At 41.5% G+C, this 19,200-nt stretch overlaps 1 protein-coding gene across 1 annotated transcript; it reads left to right on the top strand.

The window, feature by feature from the left end:
• Positions 1-1,433: 1,433 nt before the first annotated feature.
• Positions 1,434-5,925, top strand: LOC139988058 (uncharacterized). Its single transcript, XM_072004996.1, has one exon. It carries the CDS (start codon positions 1,698-1,700, stop codon positions 4,767-4,769), a length of 3,072 nt encoding a protein of 1,023 aa, XP_071861097.1. The 5' UTR covers positions 1,434-1,697; the 3' UTR covers positions 4,770-5,925.
• Positions 5,926-19,200: the final 13,275 nt, after the last annotated feature.

The raw sequence follows: 19,200 nt of genomic DNA, 5'->3' as shown, positions 1-19,200 counted from the left end.
ATCAACGAATCGCGTGATTTTCGGCAAATCTTTATATCGGAATATCGTTTCCCGGTAAATTTAGCGGTGTTAAGTTAATGATTCCGTGTGATCGTACAGAAACGGACATGGAAAGGATCGTGTTGAGAAGTGTGCTGAAATTTGTAGTGAAAAGTGTTGATTAATTTAGGACGCTTATTTGCTAAGCAAATGGTACAGATAAATTCGTGCGTATTGATTCGCAGATGCAGTGGAGTGGGCAATATGTCGATGTATTTTAGTGTAAATTCTTAGATTGGGATTTTCTGAATAAACTTGTTTGGAAACAGAGATCGTGGAACGCGTTCGTCGAACGATATATCATCGTGCGACAAAAGATGTTTCGTTAAAAAATTCCTACTGTATCGCAAATCTTTCGCGTCGAATAAACGGAAAATCATATTTACAGAAAGGAAATAACAACGGTATTTCCACGAAAGTGGAACAGAAATTATCTACCCGATCGTTTCTCCATCATCCAGGACAAAATATCGTCTCGCGCAAAGATTTTATATTTATCGATCGAATTTAAACGTCTGGATAATCTAATTAATATTTATGTATATCGACGATGCTGAAAGGCCGTTATTAATTTAACTTCTGCGTCCATTACTTTTTATCGAAAAAGATATCGCGGCGTTTGGATTTAGAAATTCTCTTCGTCAAACTACTGGCTAATCAGTTTCATCGTTGTTTGATACTTTACAGCAACGAGCAGCGTGAATCGTAGAGACGAACGAACGGAGAAACGTAGAAATATGGAAGCAGCAAACGGTGAGTCGATATCCTCGGAAATAAAGTATAACGATTGACCCGTAAAAAAAAAAGCAGCAAGATTCCACCTCTCGACTTGATCCTCTCTCCATTGATCGGAACTTTTATTCGAGACATTTAAACCCCGATAAACTTCAAATTAGAAACAATACGATGCAACGCTCGAGCCAATTTATCTAACGTTCGAAATCCTCTGGTCGTTATACATCGTACACTGCTCTCTACTCTCTTTCACACGATACAACAGAGGAATCACGAAGGAGAAAGAACGTATTCGTTCGATTATTTCTACGAAACGATCGCAACTATCAAGCGACCTGAAAAATTTCTCGTCAAAGTCAAGAACCAGAAAATATTAATTTACTACCAATACGGATATCGATTTAGAAACTAAATTTGCAACGTCGACGATCGTAAATTCGATATAACAAGGTATAATACAAACGACCAGACTATTAGATGAGAAACGTCTTTTCCAGGCTAAAACGATGATGATGCGCGAACATGAAAAAAAAAATTCATCTTCGAACTCCTTCTCGAAATCAACGAGCGATTGATAAATGATATCGATTAAGTAACGGTCTACGAAGAATAAACGATTAACGTAAATAATCGATGGGTAATTAAAGGACGAACAGTCTCGTTGGCACGGAAAGCTGGGAAGAGAGCGGCTAAAGTTACGCGCGTTGAAGAAGGTAAGAATCATGAGTCATCGGGGAACCGGACGAAAGCAAGATGAGAGGCAGAGGAAAAGGGGACACGAGAGGGGACACGAAAGGAGGAGAGGGCAAGCTGGTTGAAAGTCGAGCGATCCGTGATTCGAGTGGCGAAAAAAGAGACGCTGACAAGGCTCGTTCCGACCGTTTATTTCTATATCTATCGTCGGTGGATTTACATAAGGATCAATGTCGCCTATTTCTCCGGTTCTGATGCTGTGGCTTCTGCTGGTGTCGTTGCCGCTGCCGCCGGCCGAAGCCGGCGAAATGATGGATCTCTTTGCTCTGATACGGGGAACGCTTAAATATTGGCGTAGAATCTATCACATGTACGAGGAGGAAGTGGCTCTCGGCTATTGTTGGGCGGAGTACTTTTTGCATCACGAGCAGGACGCGACAAATGCCACGATCCCGTCGTCCCAGTCGATCGACCCATCGAATTTTCTACCGGTGGAAAACGACGGTTTTGGAGAAGAGCACTGGAACCATTGGGGGGTTATTGCGATAGAAAACCGCGGGGCGCGTTATCGTAACAAACGATCTTACGCGATACACGGTTCTACGAAGAAGGAAGGAATTTTGAACGCGTTAAGAGATTCTAAGACGATGTATTCGCGCATAAAGCAACAGTATAAGTCGGGATGGAACGGACTCGAATCGAATTTCAGACGCAATAAGAACGATCGTTCTACGAGTTGCGCGAATTTTCCCAAGAATGCAGAAAGGAAAGTTGCCGTTTTCACGGCTGACAGCGGCAAAGAAACGCTAAAATCTACGAAGGAAAGAGAAGAAATTTCAAAGACCTGGGAGAAGAATTATAACCCGTGCTCGAAAAACATGGACAACGTTGCGTCTGAAACGAATAACTTATCCGAAATGAGATCGAATTCGAGATTCGTCGAGGTCTCGAGTAATGTGGCAACTCGTACGAGGATAGATAGCGGAGAATATCGTCGTGATAAGCGATCCTATAGAACGAACAATTTTACGAAGAAGGATGAAATTTCGAAAATCTTAAACAAGCATGTTCGTGCATCGTCGAAAAATTGGACGCGAACGAACGCGAATTTTCGATCGATCGAATTTCCTATCGATACGCGAGAATATAGCTATAGCGAGAGTTCTCGCGAAACGCTGAATTCAACGAAGGAAAAGGAGATTTTGGAGAGTATCGGTGCGAGAGACGCGACTCCTATTGAGAAATCTGTAAGCATAGTTTCGAATGCGAGTCTAGGATCGAGCGTGACAGAGTTCGAGTGGAATAGAAAAAATTCAATTTCTAGATCTACCACGAACAACGGCCCTGCGAACTTTATGAAATCGGTAGCTTCGAAACTAATTTCCAAGGTTCGGCGAAAGAATTCAAAGACTACCGAATGGAATAAAAAGTCCGCGACTTTCGATACGCATTCGGGAACCGACGACGAAGCAAAACTAGAAGCAAACGTGAAAACTCGGAATCCTGAGAACGACGATCCCGTAAAGTACGAAAGATTTCCTAGGAATGCACCGCGTCGTAGTAGACGTTCCTCTGAAATATCGAACTCCGTAGATGCGAATATCGAGGAAACGTCGAAGATCGCTAGCAATGCCTTTGCTCGAGAACTCGCGAGTTGGAATACACGGTCGAAAACTAGCAAGACGAAGTTTAAATCGAACGAGTTATGCTCGAGTTGCGGATGGAAGGATATCGATCCTGTAACCGATCGGATCGAAGAGGCATTTTCCAAAGATACGCAGCACGATTACTCCGTCCTCGCGAACAAACGTTTCGTCGATCCGTCGTACCTGGTTCGAAACTCGAACGTGGACAAATTTTCAAATACCTCGAAGAGTAGTATTTTCGAAGGAAGAAAGGAAGAAAAACTGGCCGTCGAAGAGCCAACTTCCGACGTACGCTGGAAAACCGGCAAAGTGAAAGTTTGGTCGAACGAGGGAAGAAACGCCGTTGGCTCTGATTCGAGATCGATAAACTGTGTCTGTCAGAAAGGTATTTGGCTTCCAATCGTCGACGATGTCGGAGGGGTCTCGTTGCTCGTTCCATCTTCGTCGACGAAAGAACAAGCAGAGGATCGGGAGGATCGCCGGTCCCCGAGGGAGAAAACGGAGAAAATGGCGCGGATGGACGCGGAATTTAAAAGAACTCGAGCAGAAGGCTATCTTAGCAGAAAGTCGGAGAATCTCCGAGTGGATAGGCGCCGTAAACTTCTATTCTCGAAGACGAATCGTGTTACTTCCGGTACGCTCTCGCGACTAGAGCCGTCGAAACGATCTCGTTCGTTGCCTCTCGGAGAGATCGCGTCGTTGAATCGGAGATTCAAGAACACCGAGACGAGCAAGCGAGTCGATAATAGTAGGAAACCGAGCGATGTTTTCCGCCTGAGAAAGTTCGGTCCGTCGAATCTCGCGTTTCAAAATACGGAACAACGGTCGGGGACTTGGTGGGACGATTACCGGCAAAATTTACGTCGTAAACGTGACGCGAATGATCGGACAAGAAGCCGGTTCGTTCGATCTCCGTCGAAGAGCAAACCTGTCTCTTTGTACAACCCGATCACTCTGCGTGAAATTGCGAGATTCGGCGCGAGGTACGCGACGTCCAACTACGATGCTTGGACGAACGGCGTCAAAAATCTATCGAGAAGGGAGGAAGGAAACGCGAAAGATTTGCACGAAACTGGATTCGACGATCCGAAGGAAACGGTATATCGTTCAAAGCGATACCAAGGTAGCGGTGTAGCGACGAGCCGCGAATCACCCATTGTCGTCGAAGGTCTCTTTGGCCTAAAATCGGAGAGCAAAAATCGGAAATGGCTGCAAAGTGGGAAAGAACGGAACAGCTCGAAACGATCGTCAACTACGAAGGACGATAATCGGTATGGAAGGAACGAGCACGGTTACATCGTGGAGACGTCGGTTACCGAACGAACGGGAAAAAAGTCAGCTACTCGACATCCCGAGGGAGGTCCCTCGTTACTTCCCGTCACCTACCAACGATTTACGGGGGATTACGGCAGTCGATCGTCGAGGACTAAGGATCAAGGTCGACGATCCTCGATGGCAAAAGTCGAGACACGTGAAACGAATAGAGCGCACGACACGCTTTTCTATTTTCGCCAAGTGTTTATGGGTTTTTTAAGGACCTTGGGATTCTTCGTGAACGTGGGTAGACAGCTGATGGATTACGTGGACTCGAACAGCGTGCTCGCTTGCACCAAGGACTATTTACTGGGCAAGGCTATTCATTGGATAGATTCGTGAATCGCGAGGATGATGATTCGAAGCGAAAGAAAGAAAGAGAGAAAGAGTGATGGTTTCTTTGGCCGGACTACTGGAAAGTAGACCGGGTGCAAATGGCCAAGCGAATACGGCTTTAGACGTTAGATACGAAGTCGGTAAATGGATTTATTAAGGTGAGTCACCGCCGTTTGCTTGATTTAAGTTGTATTTTGTAGATCGACCGTCTTACTTAGGTAATGTTATTCGCGCGAATCAAACTTTATCGTATTCGCGGAAAGATGAAACGAGCATACCGAATTCGATAGATTTTCCTTCAAAGAACGAAATACTCGAGTACTTTGCGCATACATTTTATGACTCACCTTAGTTACGGCGTTTTATTTACCAGGTGCTTCTTTATAAAGGTTAAAACAACGAATAAGTAAGGAATCCGTTACATTATCGTGGTAGTAGCTTTTATCGTACCATGTACGATTGCTGCGTTCCTCGATTATATTTAGCGTTTGTTTAGATTTCGTATACAGAAACGTGGATGCAGACTGTCTACATTTTACACGGATTCCTACTAACTCGTAATATAAGTATAGCTTCGTAAAATAACCTGTTACTGGGATCGTTGTATTTATTTGAAAATCGATCGAATTATTTTTCTCCGCTTATCGTTGGAAACTTTGACGATTATTCGATCAAGCTCTTGACTCTTAGTACGGACTATCGATAATCTAAAGAAGATAGCTCGTTGGAAGGCTAAAATAAATAGATATCGAACTCTTTGCTTCTCGTTTCTACGTCTACTTATTAGTAGCCAAGCGTCTTTATCTTTGTCCATAGTATCAAACGTGTTATTTGTTACGCAATGTTAGACATATATTTCTTCAACTTAACTTATAAGTGTGTAATCGAAAGGTAACTTGTAACATAGGAAACTAAGATTTCTATATTTATTGAGTATTTCTATATTTGTTTACATATATATCGTTTTATCTATGTATATCTTACTCTTATACTTATATTTCAAATATAGCATATCTTCGCTGTACTTGGTAATATCAAAGAACAAGATCATTCGATAAAACCAGGCGCGAACGAACGCGCGATTTAACGGACTAACTTTCTCGAAGGAACGCCATCGAACGCTTTGTGATTACCGTCGAAATACTACCCCTGGAGCGTCGTTACCTACGAACGCAGAAACCATGCCTGCTGGCCTCGCTAGGGGGACGGCTTTCGTTTTTCTCATCACCGAGTCGCATGAATCAGCAGCTGAAATCTGAAAATACGGAGGGTCCGAGATCGATCGTAAAAGTCCCTGTAAAAGAATCCGGTGATTGTACTTATCCTATGAAAAGAAATCGACATACAAAAATATATACGATACTCTATACGAGATGACTTTAACGACACGACAAACGAAAGTTGGCCGATGCCTGTTTCCACTACCCGTCCACTTTTATTTCTACCCCTAACCGTAATTCTCTTCGATCGTAGCTTGGATGGACCATTTTGCACGTGACGAGGATAGAAATGCACGTAGCGGAGAACCGTTGCCAAACCAAGCATAACCAACAATTTGCTTTTGCACGACATTTTCTCCTCGTTCTAGTCCTAAATTCGAACTATAGCGTCCGCGTGAAATAAAAGATGCTCGCGTTCCAACGTTCGTTGTACGATTGCGATTTATGGGCAAACCGCGTCGATGGTATTATAAAAGAGTCGTAAAAGCGTCTCGTCGATCGTAATCGTTAATCCCTGGTGTTCGTTAGTCTTGGCCAGACGTTTTCAGCGATCGAACGCGGCTATGGTCGGGCGCTATCGATCGGCCGAGATATCGGGCACGATCGAAGGAGAAACTCGTTCCGCGAGACAGGGCTCGATTAACAGGTCGACGATAACGCGAGTGCCGTGGACCGTTCGGTGTTACAATTAAGAGCGGCGATCGATCCCCAGAAACAGCTGTCCGTCGTAGTCGATAACGGGCATCGCGAATGAATTTTTGATGCCACCTGTTGCTCTTACGAGCTTCCTCTTTCCCTCTGTTTCTCCTTGTCTCTTTCCTTTCTTTGCTACGTCGCGCCTTCATCTCTCCTCTCGACAGTATATCGACACAGCGAAGCAACGTCGATGCGCTCCGTGGTTCGCTAGTGGATCGACTTTGACCACGTTGTTCGCATTCTTCGACGAATTCCGTAGATATCTCGCGAAATCGGCCAGGTATCGAAGTTCGCCGAGATAACCACCTTTCTATGATAATTTTTTTTCTTTTTATATAGGCTGTAACTAGGTGTTCGTTGATAGTTGATAGTTAAGTAGACGTTGTTGACGCATAGTCCGAGAGTTTGAGGTAAGGACGCGCGATGGTGCTTGAAAATGACGTTTCGAGCTGAGCATTCAGCTATTCCAACAATTCCGCTAGAATCGAGAAGTCTCGATTAACCACCAACTAAAACGACCAACAACAGCCCAGGTTGTTTCCCAATATCAGATCGTACCACGAGTATTTCAATTTCGTAGAATTTTTATCGTATTCGGTGCTAGATGTTTTCGCACTGACACGAAATTACGTTTCAACGTATTGGATGGACGCGAAGCAAATTTTAACGCGCCCACCTTCGACGAAAGTATAATTGCGAATCGCCATACATCTCCCTGTCACTCTATCGATGCTTCTTTCTAACAGTGTCGAAAGGTAGCGGGTAGCAGTCGCCAACTTGCAGTTGCGTTGGCTGCGCGACGAATATTTTAATATATTTTCCGCGAAAACACGGACGAAGAACAGTGAGAATGGAGCACGATGCGAGTGTATCGCATTCGACTATAGACATCGTTGCGCGGTCGCTGGTGATTTCCCTCCGTAATAATTGTTTATTCGCGATAAACGCGATTTATTTACAATGCGCGATATAGGGAAGCACGATTCGACAAACGTGCATTCGGTAGGAAATTCCGGAAACGATTCTCCGTCCTCCGATGTTTAATGGATATCGATCGACCGTTTTCTTCGTTTTCTACCGCGGTGCACGTAAACTTGGACGTTGCAGACAATGGCCATCAAATCCTCGCCATCAAATACATCGTGGTAGGACACTGTATAGAACACATTTGGAGCAGAATATACGTAGATTTCACGCGTATCGATAATTATTTATTTTTTAAACATTATTTTCCATAGTTCGTTTTTAACTTCTAATTTACTTGACGCGATGGATTTCAGAACGGTATTAGCGTTTAAAACTAATCCCTAGAAATTATAGGCATAGTTGTGTTACGATTTAAAGATTGCGATAGAACCTGTTCCCAAGTATCTTTAACGTTTTCATATAGCGGATGAAACTGTTTTCAAGTAAGTATCTGCGACTCTGAAAATCGATTTTATTTACGCATTTTACGTAGAGCATTTTTGTAAGATTGAAGAATAAAATTTAAGAATCGCCGGAATCGAAGATCGAAATTTAACGGATTATCGACAAGTCTGTTTCAACGTTCTTTATTCATAAAGTTGAAAAAGAAGAATTTGAATATCCGCGGAAGATATCAGGTACGTTTATGCCGTTCGTATAATGCAGACATTTAAGCTGTTGAAAGTTGCGCCGCTATCGTCGCATTATGCTAATAAAATAGATCTCGGCGATATTTACGTTCCAAATGTAACCATGCATGGGGATGATACGGCGAGCGTGAACATTTATTCAAATAGAACAACATTCGCGGTACGATCGTCGTAGAGCGTCGCTGATGATAAAAACTGCAAATACAAAGGACAATATTAAGACTTTCTTTTTAATTGGCTATCGCGTTTCTATTTCTAAATAACGAGCCCGTAAATCCATCGAATGATACAATGATGTAAAGATATACTTAATTTAATACAAGTTTTATATAATTTAGATCAATCGATTTACGAACCTAGCAGCTACTAAATCTTCGGACAAGATTTTCGTACATGAACTTTCTTCGTTGCCTCGGTATCTATAATAGATTCGCGCTTTACAAATATCTTTTCTACCATCCTGTGTATATCACTCGGGTGACAAATAAACACCTACTCGATATTAATCGTATTCCTTTGAGTCGTTAAACTCGACGATCCAACGTCGCGCCCTCCTTACCAAGGCCTGAATAACCCGCGAACGAGAAAATGGTCGGGTGTTCGTGAAAGGATTGAAAGTCCTGAATGGGCTTCTGAACGAAGAGTACGATGAAGATCAAACAGAGAGAGAGAGAGAGGAAGAGAGAATCTAAGACCCGTCAAAGAGACAAGAAGGACGATGAAAGGCAAAATGATAAGCGGCAGAGAGATAGGAACGATCATTTATGTAGTATGCTCGGAACTTGCATGGAACGGGAACCTTCTTGTATTCCCTCTCTCTCTCTCTCTCTCTACTTTCCCCTCGAACGACTTGTTGACATTGTCTCGCGTATAGCACGAGCAAGATGTTGATTAAACGCGGCGAAAACTATGCCCTGTACGAACGACCATGATACACAGGGAACGCGTTTATCTCGCTCGTCCGCCTTCTCGTTCGTCCTTCGTCTTAGAGATTTTCGTTTACATGCTCACATTTATATGTATATTCGGCTGTCACACCGACCGAAGAGTAACTCGGAAAGAGGGAGGATATTCTTCAGGAGAGATCGTACGTGGATGTGTACGAACGAAGCGGTTAACGAACGAATTGGATAGAACAAGAACAAAGGATACCGTCTTATAACGGTATTATCGTGTACGAAGCGTAGACGGTTTTAGCTTAATTGGGAAAGTACCCGGCCGACAAGCGAAACCCGATCGGCCGAATATTTTTCCCTCTACGGAAGGGAACGGCTAAAGATTCGTTCCCATGCAACAGCGCGTAAAGATAACTCGAGTTTTTATGCGCGTTGATGCAGAAATACGCTGTGCATGTAATCTATCGTGGTAAACTTGGGAGAAGTTTAAAACAAGCTTTATAAATTATGTACGAAGCTATAAATTAGGTCTTTCTGGGCGCTGCACGCGTCGCAGGCTAGAGAAGGAATCGGAGAATACTTGATAAAATCAGCGACGCTTACGAACCGTCTATAATTACAGGAGATAAACGCATCTTGGATTGGAAAAAACAGCCTAGTTTTATATGTCATCTCGTATAAGTTTATCTATAGTTTTATTAACGCGTATGTACAAACGATGTAACAAAGTTTCTATAGAGATAAAAATCGGGACGAACGATTAGCAAACGTATTAATGAATCTTACCTTGATCGTTACGAGGCAATTACCTTCTCCGCTCGAATCGTCTATTGCTATTTGAAAAAAGAAAAGAAAGAAGAGAAAGAAAGTCGAACGACAACCGCATCTACGTATAAACTAACCGTCCATCTCATCTTCCTTCTGTAGCAAAAAAAAGGAAAAAAGGAAAAAAGAAAAAAAAGAAAGAAGAGAAGAAGAAGAAAGGAAGACGAAACTGCAGAACCCAGAAAGCAGAAGTTAGCTCGCGGCCCCGGAAGTCCGTCATTCACCGGTAATCATGCACGCTCGTATTCGCAGTCACCGGCACACATTCGGTACACCGAGCCGCTAAAGAAAAAGGGCCGCGTAAATACACGGGAGGAAGGGTTGGTGAACGGAAGGGGATGCCACCATGGGCCAGCATTCAGAGGGGAATTCATTATTAAGGGGCTGTTAAAGATGGTCTTGCGAAAGACGGAGTCGCGCGACCCCCGCGGCGATCTATAGAAAGAAAGACGAAAGGGATACCGACGCTTTCGTGTCTCCTCGAGGAAGCACGCGCCTATTTCCGGCCCCTTTCGATTCTCTGTTTTTCACAGATGCCCCTATTCAACCTGTCGCGACGTCGTCAGAGCGACTCGAATTCCTACCATCGTCAGACTCGTAAATATTTAATTCTTAATCACGCGACCCGTGTACACAGACATCGTCGAACGACGTCGAATGGAAAAACGGAATAGGGTTCGCGGTTTCCTGTTCGTTCTTGTCCGGTATGCCGTGCACGTTGCCACGATTATTCCAGGCCTCTTTTCCCAACTTTATAGAACCCTCGCTATCTCCATTTGTCTCCTTTCGTGTATTATGTACACCCAACTCGCGTCAGCTGAATGGTCTTCTCGACTAACCGACGCGGCAGCCTCCGGGATTCTTTTGAACCACGGGGTAATTAATCCTACCCTAGCCTGTATCTCTTTTGATCCTGCCAGCTCTGTGTCGCAGCTAGAAAATCGTGTCCCGACGAATGGGATTGAGAGAATTGCGAGTGGATTGTTTGCGTTTTCTTATATTTGCGTTTTCTTATATTTGCGTTTTATATATATATCGACTAGTTTCCCAGACCTTTGAAATTACGATCGACTCTGTTTGTATGTACGATATCCATTGATTTGACGAAATTAGAAACGACGTCCCATAACGCGCACGAACGACGAAACTCTTATTTCGGTTCGTGTCGGGTATTTCGTATCATTTCGTTCTATTCGAAACCGCTCAAAGTATATGGAATCTGTGAAAGAACGTTGTATTAAAATATATGGAAAGTAATACGAGAGTAACGTTGGAAGATAATTTGTTCGAACAATTACAATAAGAGAAACAGAAATGCCATTATCCCTCGCCATTATATTTCCTAGTTCGCTTGAAATCTATTTTAAGGGACTGTTGAAACAGGCGCAAGTAGTATAGATTTGAGTTAGGTCAGACATAGGTCGCTGGATATAAGAAGTTATTTCTAGTAGATACCGAAAAGTCAGCCGATTTTAGTTACTTCTGTTAATAGCTTTATAATTATGTAACTATTTTTATCGCGTTCGAATTGTCAGAAGCAATTTTCTAAACAAATTTATCTACGATAATGTATTAGCGCTTTCAAATATTAAAAAGACGTATCGCGTTAAAGATGTATACGCTCGACCCTTTTATAGCACGGTAATTCTGAGAACATGGTTTCGATATACAACGGTACAAGAATCGCGACGGCCCTCCTATAACGCGATATCCCTGTAACACGGTTTCGAAAGAACGCGCGGAACCAATTAACCGTGCTATTATATACATACTATATGTAATTTACATATGATAAGTATATAGGTCTTGTAAACGAAATATCACTGGTATCGTTATTTACCGATTATTAGCCGAAAATTTCTAACTCTCGTCCCATTTATAAACGTACGAGAGGAATTATCAGAAAAGAAACACGCGTGATTCGAATACAAGACGTCGAGTCACAAGACGTGCTTTGCATATTTGAAAGGTGTAATCCTTCGGATGGTTCAGCAACTTTATTTACATGGTATTTTATCCATTTTCAAAAAATTACATTATTCGTTTCGTCGCGTGTGCGCGTAATCGTTGAAACTTTGTACGATATAGGTATTCAAAGCGCAACATCGAAACGTCGATTCTAAAAAATTGACCATCTTTGTCTCGCCTCTCGCATTTCCCCTTAAATTCTTGTTGTGTAATTCGCTGGTTCGCTTTTCACGCGATCGAATGCTTTGAAACGCGTGCAAAAAGGCACGAAACGAAAGAGAGAAGTTGTTTTTTGTAAAAATATGCGAAAATAATTTCGATATTTAAAAAGGAAACTGACGTTGCGTTATATTTTACATCGATCTGTCGAGTGTCATTCTTACGATCGTAAAAAGTTTTTGCGTAGTAATAATTTTTCCATGTATAAGATTAAGGGAGAAGAAAGAAGAGAACGTTCGTAAAATTTCTCTAAACATTTGGTCGTTCTTTCGTCAACTATTCTTTGAACATTCGGTAAGACAAGCGAGGATTAAACGTCTATGCCTAGGAAATAGGATTCTTGTGTAAATCGAGATTACGCGCGCCATGAAATATTCACGTATAGTCAAGAATGGCATGATCGTCGTTTTAAACACCTCGTAAAATACCTTTGGCACGTCCAAATATTCTTAGCGTTTCTTTATATTGCTATCGGGTGTCCGATAAATACCGTAAAGTATTTATCTATAAAAATTTATCTGTAAAAATTTATTGCTTAACGATTTAACGTAACAAAATTTGTATAATTTTTCTAACTATTCGACCGAACAATCTAAAATCAGTTACAAGATTTTAATGGCTGTTTAAATGGAGAATATTGGATAGAGAATATTATTGGTAGAGAAAATAATTCCAATTCGCATCGTGGTTAAAGGCACCGATCATAGGAGAAAGTTGCCGATTAACCGGCTCCTTTTTCCGGTAGCTAAAGCGAGGTAATTAAAATTCGAGTAATTACTCGCACGACTCGCGTTGCAACCGAAAGCCACGCGCGAGCCAATCGAGAAACTTCACGAGGAGCAACGCGAATACGCGAAATCAAAGGGGAAACGCGGTCGAATTTTAAGCCCGATTGCTTAAATTACCGGATGTTTGCGACTGTAATGTCTGCGATGATTCTGACCAATAAAGATTTAACGTTGAAACATCTTAATTTTTCTAGTGAACAATCAAGATTTCTTTCCCTCGTTCCACTTTCTCCTCCGCAACTTTGGCCCAAAATTACCACGCTAGCGAATCGTATAATCAAGAAAATTACTCTCTTAGGAGTAAAATAAATTCGACGATTCTTCCTATCCGATATTTAACGTCCTACGTCTGTTCGTTACGACGTATACCTATCGTTTGCGTACTTCGTCTACCGTTTCGCGATTCAATCTGGTAATCGAGTCTACGGAGTAGGAACTTTGTTGGAAAGAACATTGGTATTCTCGGTACGTGTGCTTTAAATTCGGTTAATTGCTACCGCGTGTATGCTTCGGTATCGATTCGGAGGAGCGTCACTCGATTCGCGTACGCGATTTCCGGTAGTCCACGTTGCCGACATCGCGTTCCAATCGATAGTTTCACAGAGTCGAAGATCTGTTCGTTTTCTTGTAATATTTGCGCGTTATTGGCGATATCGTTCGCTTCGTCGAGTTGTCACCGACTCTTGTCGTCACGCGCAAAATTACGTTTCCTATTGGTGTAATTTTCAAAGAATCGCAATGTCTCGTATCTCAGAGGAATTCGTTATTTCACCGAATAACGGTGTTTGTAGGAATAATTACGAGTTCGTTTGTTCGAATGAGTGTCCGAAAGATGGATGTCTGGCGAAAGTTTCGTTGCTTACGTACAGGAACGTATAGATTATGACACGCGATTTATCATCCGCGGTAGAGAGTTCGTTCGGCTTTGCCGCCAAATGTATCGTTGTTTGAATATCAAACTCTTCGTTCGATGTCTAAAGGAGGCGAGACCGGTGGTGGATTATACCGAAAACTTGATGAAAATTTTGCCGTTGTTAATTATATCTTGCGCGATAAAGCAGAACGCTAATAAATAAACCGGGACCGTTGTTTCAATAATAAAATAACTCTTGAAAGCCGAGAAGAAGGGCTAGCTGGTACTAGTACTTGATAAAGCGTTACCTTCGAAATTAATTAAATTCCACGACGTCTTTTAATATTTTATTGCTTCCGTTCTAACAGCTATTTAACTATTGAAATTAATCGTTAAAATTTCACTAATTATTTCTTACTTATGATTTTGAATGGTCGAGGTAACGTTTGCGTGGAAATTTATTAAACGTTGCCGCTGTTTGTGGTTGAGATGCCGACGACGTGTCCGTTTTAATCGCAAAGATACATCTTGTAATAAGCTAAAGAGATATCGCTAATCAAACGAATACAAAATAACCGTGTAGATTGGAAATATAGATTTTTTGCTATAGCACGCCATAATGAGAACGAATTTGCTTGTTAGAACAAGAAAGTATATTCGAAAACGGGCTTACATATACGCGTACGTACGTACGTACGTTCGTAATTTTAATCTCGCCTTTGCGCTATTGCTGCAATTTGAACAAACGTTTGTGGCATTATACAATTACGATTTCCTACTACTGACTTTCTCGATGAAAAATTTGTAATTTTATTTCGTTAGCGTATGATTCTTCTTTCGTTGAAAGTCGTATCAAAGCTAGCTAAAATTCGCACAAATTTATATCGTACTTTGCACAGGTGTAACAAGTACAGCTTACGTTATTACGTTTCACATTTGCGTGGTTGTTAGCAGAACGAACGTAACTCGATACTTATCCGGTAATCCTGTACGCGATGTAATTATCGTCAGCAAAATATTAAATAATAATTAGATTTGCCATCGTTGTTTAATTTTTTGCACGCCATACGAAAAATATCGCATTAAGGAAATTGTTCTTAAAATACAAAAAATACGCGTTCCCGTTAAAAACAGATGTACTTTCGATAATTCGATTTAATAGTTAATTCGATAAAAATTCATGAATATTAGCGAACGTTTCGTTTAATCGAACGTAGAAAATTGTATGAAATACAAATTTTACGCGTGATACGTATTACACTTTTATCTTTACGAGAAACTTTAAAAAGCTCTTTCGAAAGATTTAATTAAATTGCATTTATTCGTTCGTACATTTTACTCACATTTTACTCTTGCCATAAAATGATAACGGAAAAAAAGTGGAATTTTCTCTACTTATACACTGTTAGAGTTGCATATTTCGTTGAAACGATCGATTCGATTAATTCGATACACATTATCCAATTTAATTGTTTGAACGACAAACTGCTCGACGATCTGAAAACCGATAAAACTTTCTCGAACGAATATGACGAAGGTAACGTCGACTAGCCTGGAATTTCCTCTTCTAAAAAATTTCCAGAAAGATACGAACCTTCCTAGGCAAATGGCCTCGAAACAATTAAACGAAATTTTCAAAAATCAAATGAAAATGTAAAAAAAAGGCCAAACTACAGATAACGTTACTTCGTCGATTACAAATCTTATTTCTATATACGTACCGTTAAAAGCGATTTGATTCCTTCTTTCGATCAATCGCGTCTTTACGTACAAAGTTCGATGCAAGACAACGTTGAGTATTAGCTAAAGATGTTAGGTTTCCAAAAACGTAAAAAGCTCCATCTTACGCGATAACGTATCATTTTGATAATTGAACTTACCAGCAAAAATGATGTAACAGGTGTAACTCGTAAAACAAGGTCAAATGATTTTTTCTTTCTCTCTCGCAGAAACACGTCGGTCGAGTTGTATCGCTTTTCTAGGAAGAATACGACGCGTTTCTTGTAAATCTGAAATTATCGGTTACATTCGTTACTTCTAAAGCTACAGAAATTCTTTTCTACGATCGTCCGATACCATTTTAATATCGTCGAAACTGTTCGAACTTTACCTTAACGTATTCCAAAGTAAATTCCGAACGAATTTAATAGAAAATAGAAGCCGCAAGGAATGTACGCGTTTTCTTGGAAACTTGCCAGGAAGATGGAAAAAGTCAGGCTATCAGATTCTCGTTTTATCCTACCTTGACACCTACGTACGTCCATGTCCCAAGATAGAAGACCGCAAAACACGGACTAAAATGCACGAGATTCTGAATGGCGCGGCCGAATTCCTGGAAACGACGCGACCCAGTTTGCTTCCTGGAAATACGTACGTCGGCGCTATTTAGCAACAATAAAAAGACCCTGACTCGGCGCTCGTCGCTGACCAGCGCACAGACGTCGAGCATGCGGTAGGTCGTGGTGCACGCGCGCGAATAAGACAAATTCGCTCTAAGGCTTTAAACGAGAGTAGGTGGTCGTATCGATATACAACCAAGAAGCAGCGAGTTCGCGGCTTCTTCTCGTTGATCAATTTTGAATTAACTTTCAAATGGAAAAGTTGCATCGTAGGTAATTAGCGGTATACGTGTGTACATATAGCAAACCTCGACATAGTATAGATAGCGTGTAGTTTAGCTTTCAAGATAGAAGGTTCGCTATCTTCTTTCGAGATACGTAACTCTCGGTCGTAAAACCCGATTTCATTGGAACTAGGTTTGGGTAGTAGAATTTTTTTTTTTTTTTTTTTTTTCGTGCGAATAATAGTACGATAAAGTTCGACGTAATTCGAGTTGTACTTAATGTACATATCGTATGTAAGTAGATAAATTGTAAGTACACGAGTATGTACATTCTTAGGCGTAACGAAGCATCGCGCGATTAGCTTTTCAAAGTCTGGGGTTTGTGAAAACCGTCGAAAGAGTAGAATTTATCGCAATCGGCTTTCGTAAAATAAATTGGCATTGTGCGTAAACTGGGTTAAATCAAAGAAAGAAGAAACTTGCTTAAATCAAAGGCTAGGATTTTTATAAAAGTATGTAAATAAATTTGATGAAACAGATTATATTTGGAAGAGGAGCACGATGCGAGAAAAATCACGCTGTGAAATGGCTATAGAAAAATATTTGGATTTCGGCGGAAACAATGATTCGGCTAACGCAAATATTTTTGCGGTTTTTCGCTGATTTACGCGAAATACTTTGAGGCAAATATTATTTACTCGCGTTCGTTTGACCATAATATAAAGGAAATTTTAAAAACAACAAAGAGGAACCATCGATTTACATGCGTTTTAAAAACGAAATAATTCCCAGCAACCCGAATATGAAAACGTGGTTGCTAGCAGCAGATTTTTATTCGTGCGCTTTATTTTTATACATATTCGGAAAATGAAAAATTGGCGGTAATTTAAAGGCGTAGCATTTGCAGCCACGAACGTATGGAAATTCTTCCCATTGTATTCCCTGCATTCGTATCGCGCGTAGAACGGTTGACAAAAAGTCTGCCTTGAACTTTATTGTCAATATACATGTTTCTGTATCATCGTTCGTAGGTATGATACGACGTCTGTCGGCGTAATATAATAATATAATAAAATAATATAATAATGAAACAGAAAACGTTTAAAGTTTTATTTCAATTATCGCGCTATTAGTTGGTTTTCGTTAATTCCGCCAATATCGTCGGCTGTTTGTGTATGCCAACTTTTACATAGATCGTTTCGCCTGGTAGTTTAGTTTATATAGTTTGAATAGTTTCATAGCCTATACATATTCAGATCGAATAAAGCTTATTAAACTTAGTGAAATAGTGTAATCTTAACCAGAAAATTTCACATTCTACTTTTAATGTCCTATGAATATGTAATGTTCCGTTGGATCTGAAATTCTATATTCTTAAATTTCCAATTTGCGCTCGGAACTTGCATTATGTACTCGTGCTTTGCATAAACCAACGACTCTTTGTCGACGATGTAACCCTTCGATGTTGCCTTTTTCGACGCGTAATTTCGTTTCGCAAGCTCCGTTTCCGCGCCAAAAATCCGACGAGCTTCGCATCGCTACGACGAAAGAAAATTAGGCCGTGTTCTTTTCGTCGCGTATTCCACGTTATCGTATAACTACGAGAAAACGGTTTACGAAGCAATCGCGGCGTAGAAAAGCGACGAGGAACGGGAATCGGCCGGGTCGAATCACCTCCGAGCGGAGAAGCCTATCGTTAAATCCGTCCACATGGACGCGAGATAAATTGAAAAGCTCGGTTGCCGTTCGACTCGCGTATCTCGATTAACCGGCCGGAGCTTGCGGAATTTAATACCGACGTGGCCCGTACGACGCGACGATAGAAGCGGAGGGAGAAGATCAAAAGCGGCAGCGGCGGATATGAGAATCCTCTTCTCTCTCTTTCTCTCGGGCATCGATGAAGAATGGCGGAAAATAATATGGTTATCGAGCATTCCGTAGATATGGAACAGCCACGGAGCACGAGGCGAGCGTGGCTCGTCAAGGTGGAGTGGCTCTTCTCTCTACGTGGAACGTGTCTCGGAACAAAGGGGATGTTTCTCGGTAAATGGGGTGACGAGCACACGACGAAGCGTAATATTCCGAGCAAAATCGAGACAGAAAGCGTGCGAGTTGGAGGGAGCCTTATACGATAGAGCTCGCTGATACGGTTAATACCACGCGACACCGAGGAATGCGATTTTCCTCAACGACGAGAAGCTCGAGAAACAGCTATGTGTCTGGAAGGAGACAACGACGACGACGACGACGACGACGACGTAAGAGGCGAAGACGAACGATAACTTGATAGCACCGGTAGCAGCAACAACGGCAGCACCACCACATACCACCACCGACAACGACGCGGGTTCCTACGGCCGGCACGAATTATTCAACGACGGTTTCATCCGCGTAATTGTCGCCAGCGATCTCGTATTTTCCACGATGCTCGATTTCCAACGATTAAAAGACTCGTTTTGTTTCGTTTGGCAAATGACAACGATATGGGAATTTCGATACGAGTACGAGAAGCGATATGCGTGTTCTACGTTGACGAATTGAAATTCGGCAGGAAGAGATAGCGGAATAAAAGTAGCGATAACAGGCAACTTGTTGCTTGCGTTACGTTACCTTATCTCGTTGGCTGATCAGCTTTGTTTCTTCCTAAGATTATATTACGAGAAATAACGGCGTTAATAGAAATCTAAACGAAAACGTTTACACCTTTGTTTTTTTTTTTTTTTTTTTTTTTTGTAGCTAAGACGATTTAAATCGTCTTAAACGAGTAACGATAATTACTTCGATACGTAGTTA

Source organism: Bombus fervidus, chromosome 6 (genome assembly GCF_041682495.2).
Source record: "Bombus fervidus isolate BK054 chromosome 6, iyBomFerv1, whole genome shotgun sequence".
Lineage (NCBI taxonomy): Eukaryota > Metazoa > Arthropoda > Insecta > Hymenoptera > Apidae > Bombus > Bombus fervidus.
Note: the sequence above shows the minus strand (reverse complement) of the source record. Positions and strands in the feature narration are given on the sequence as shown.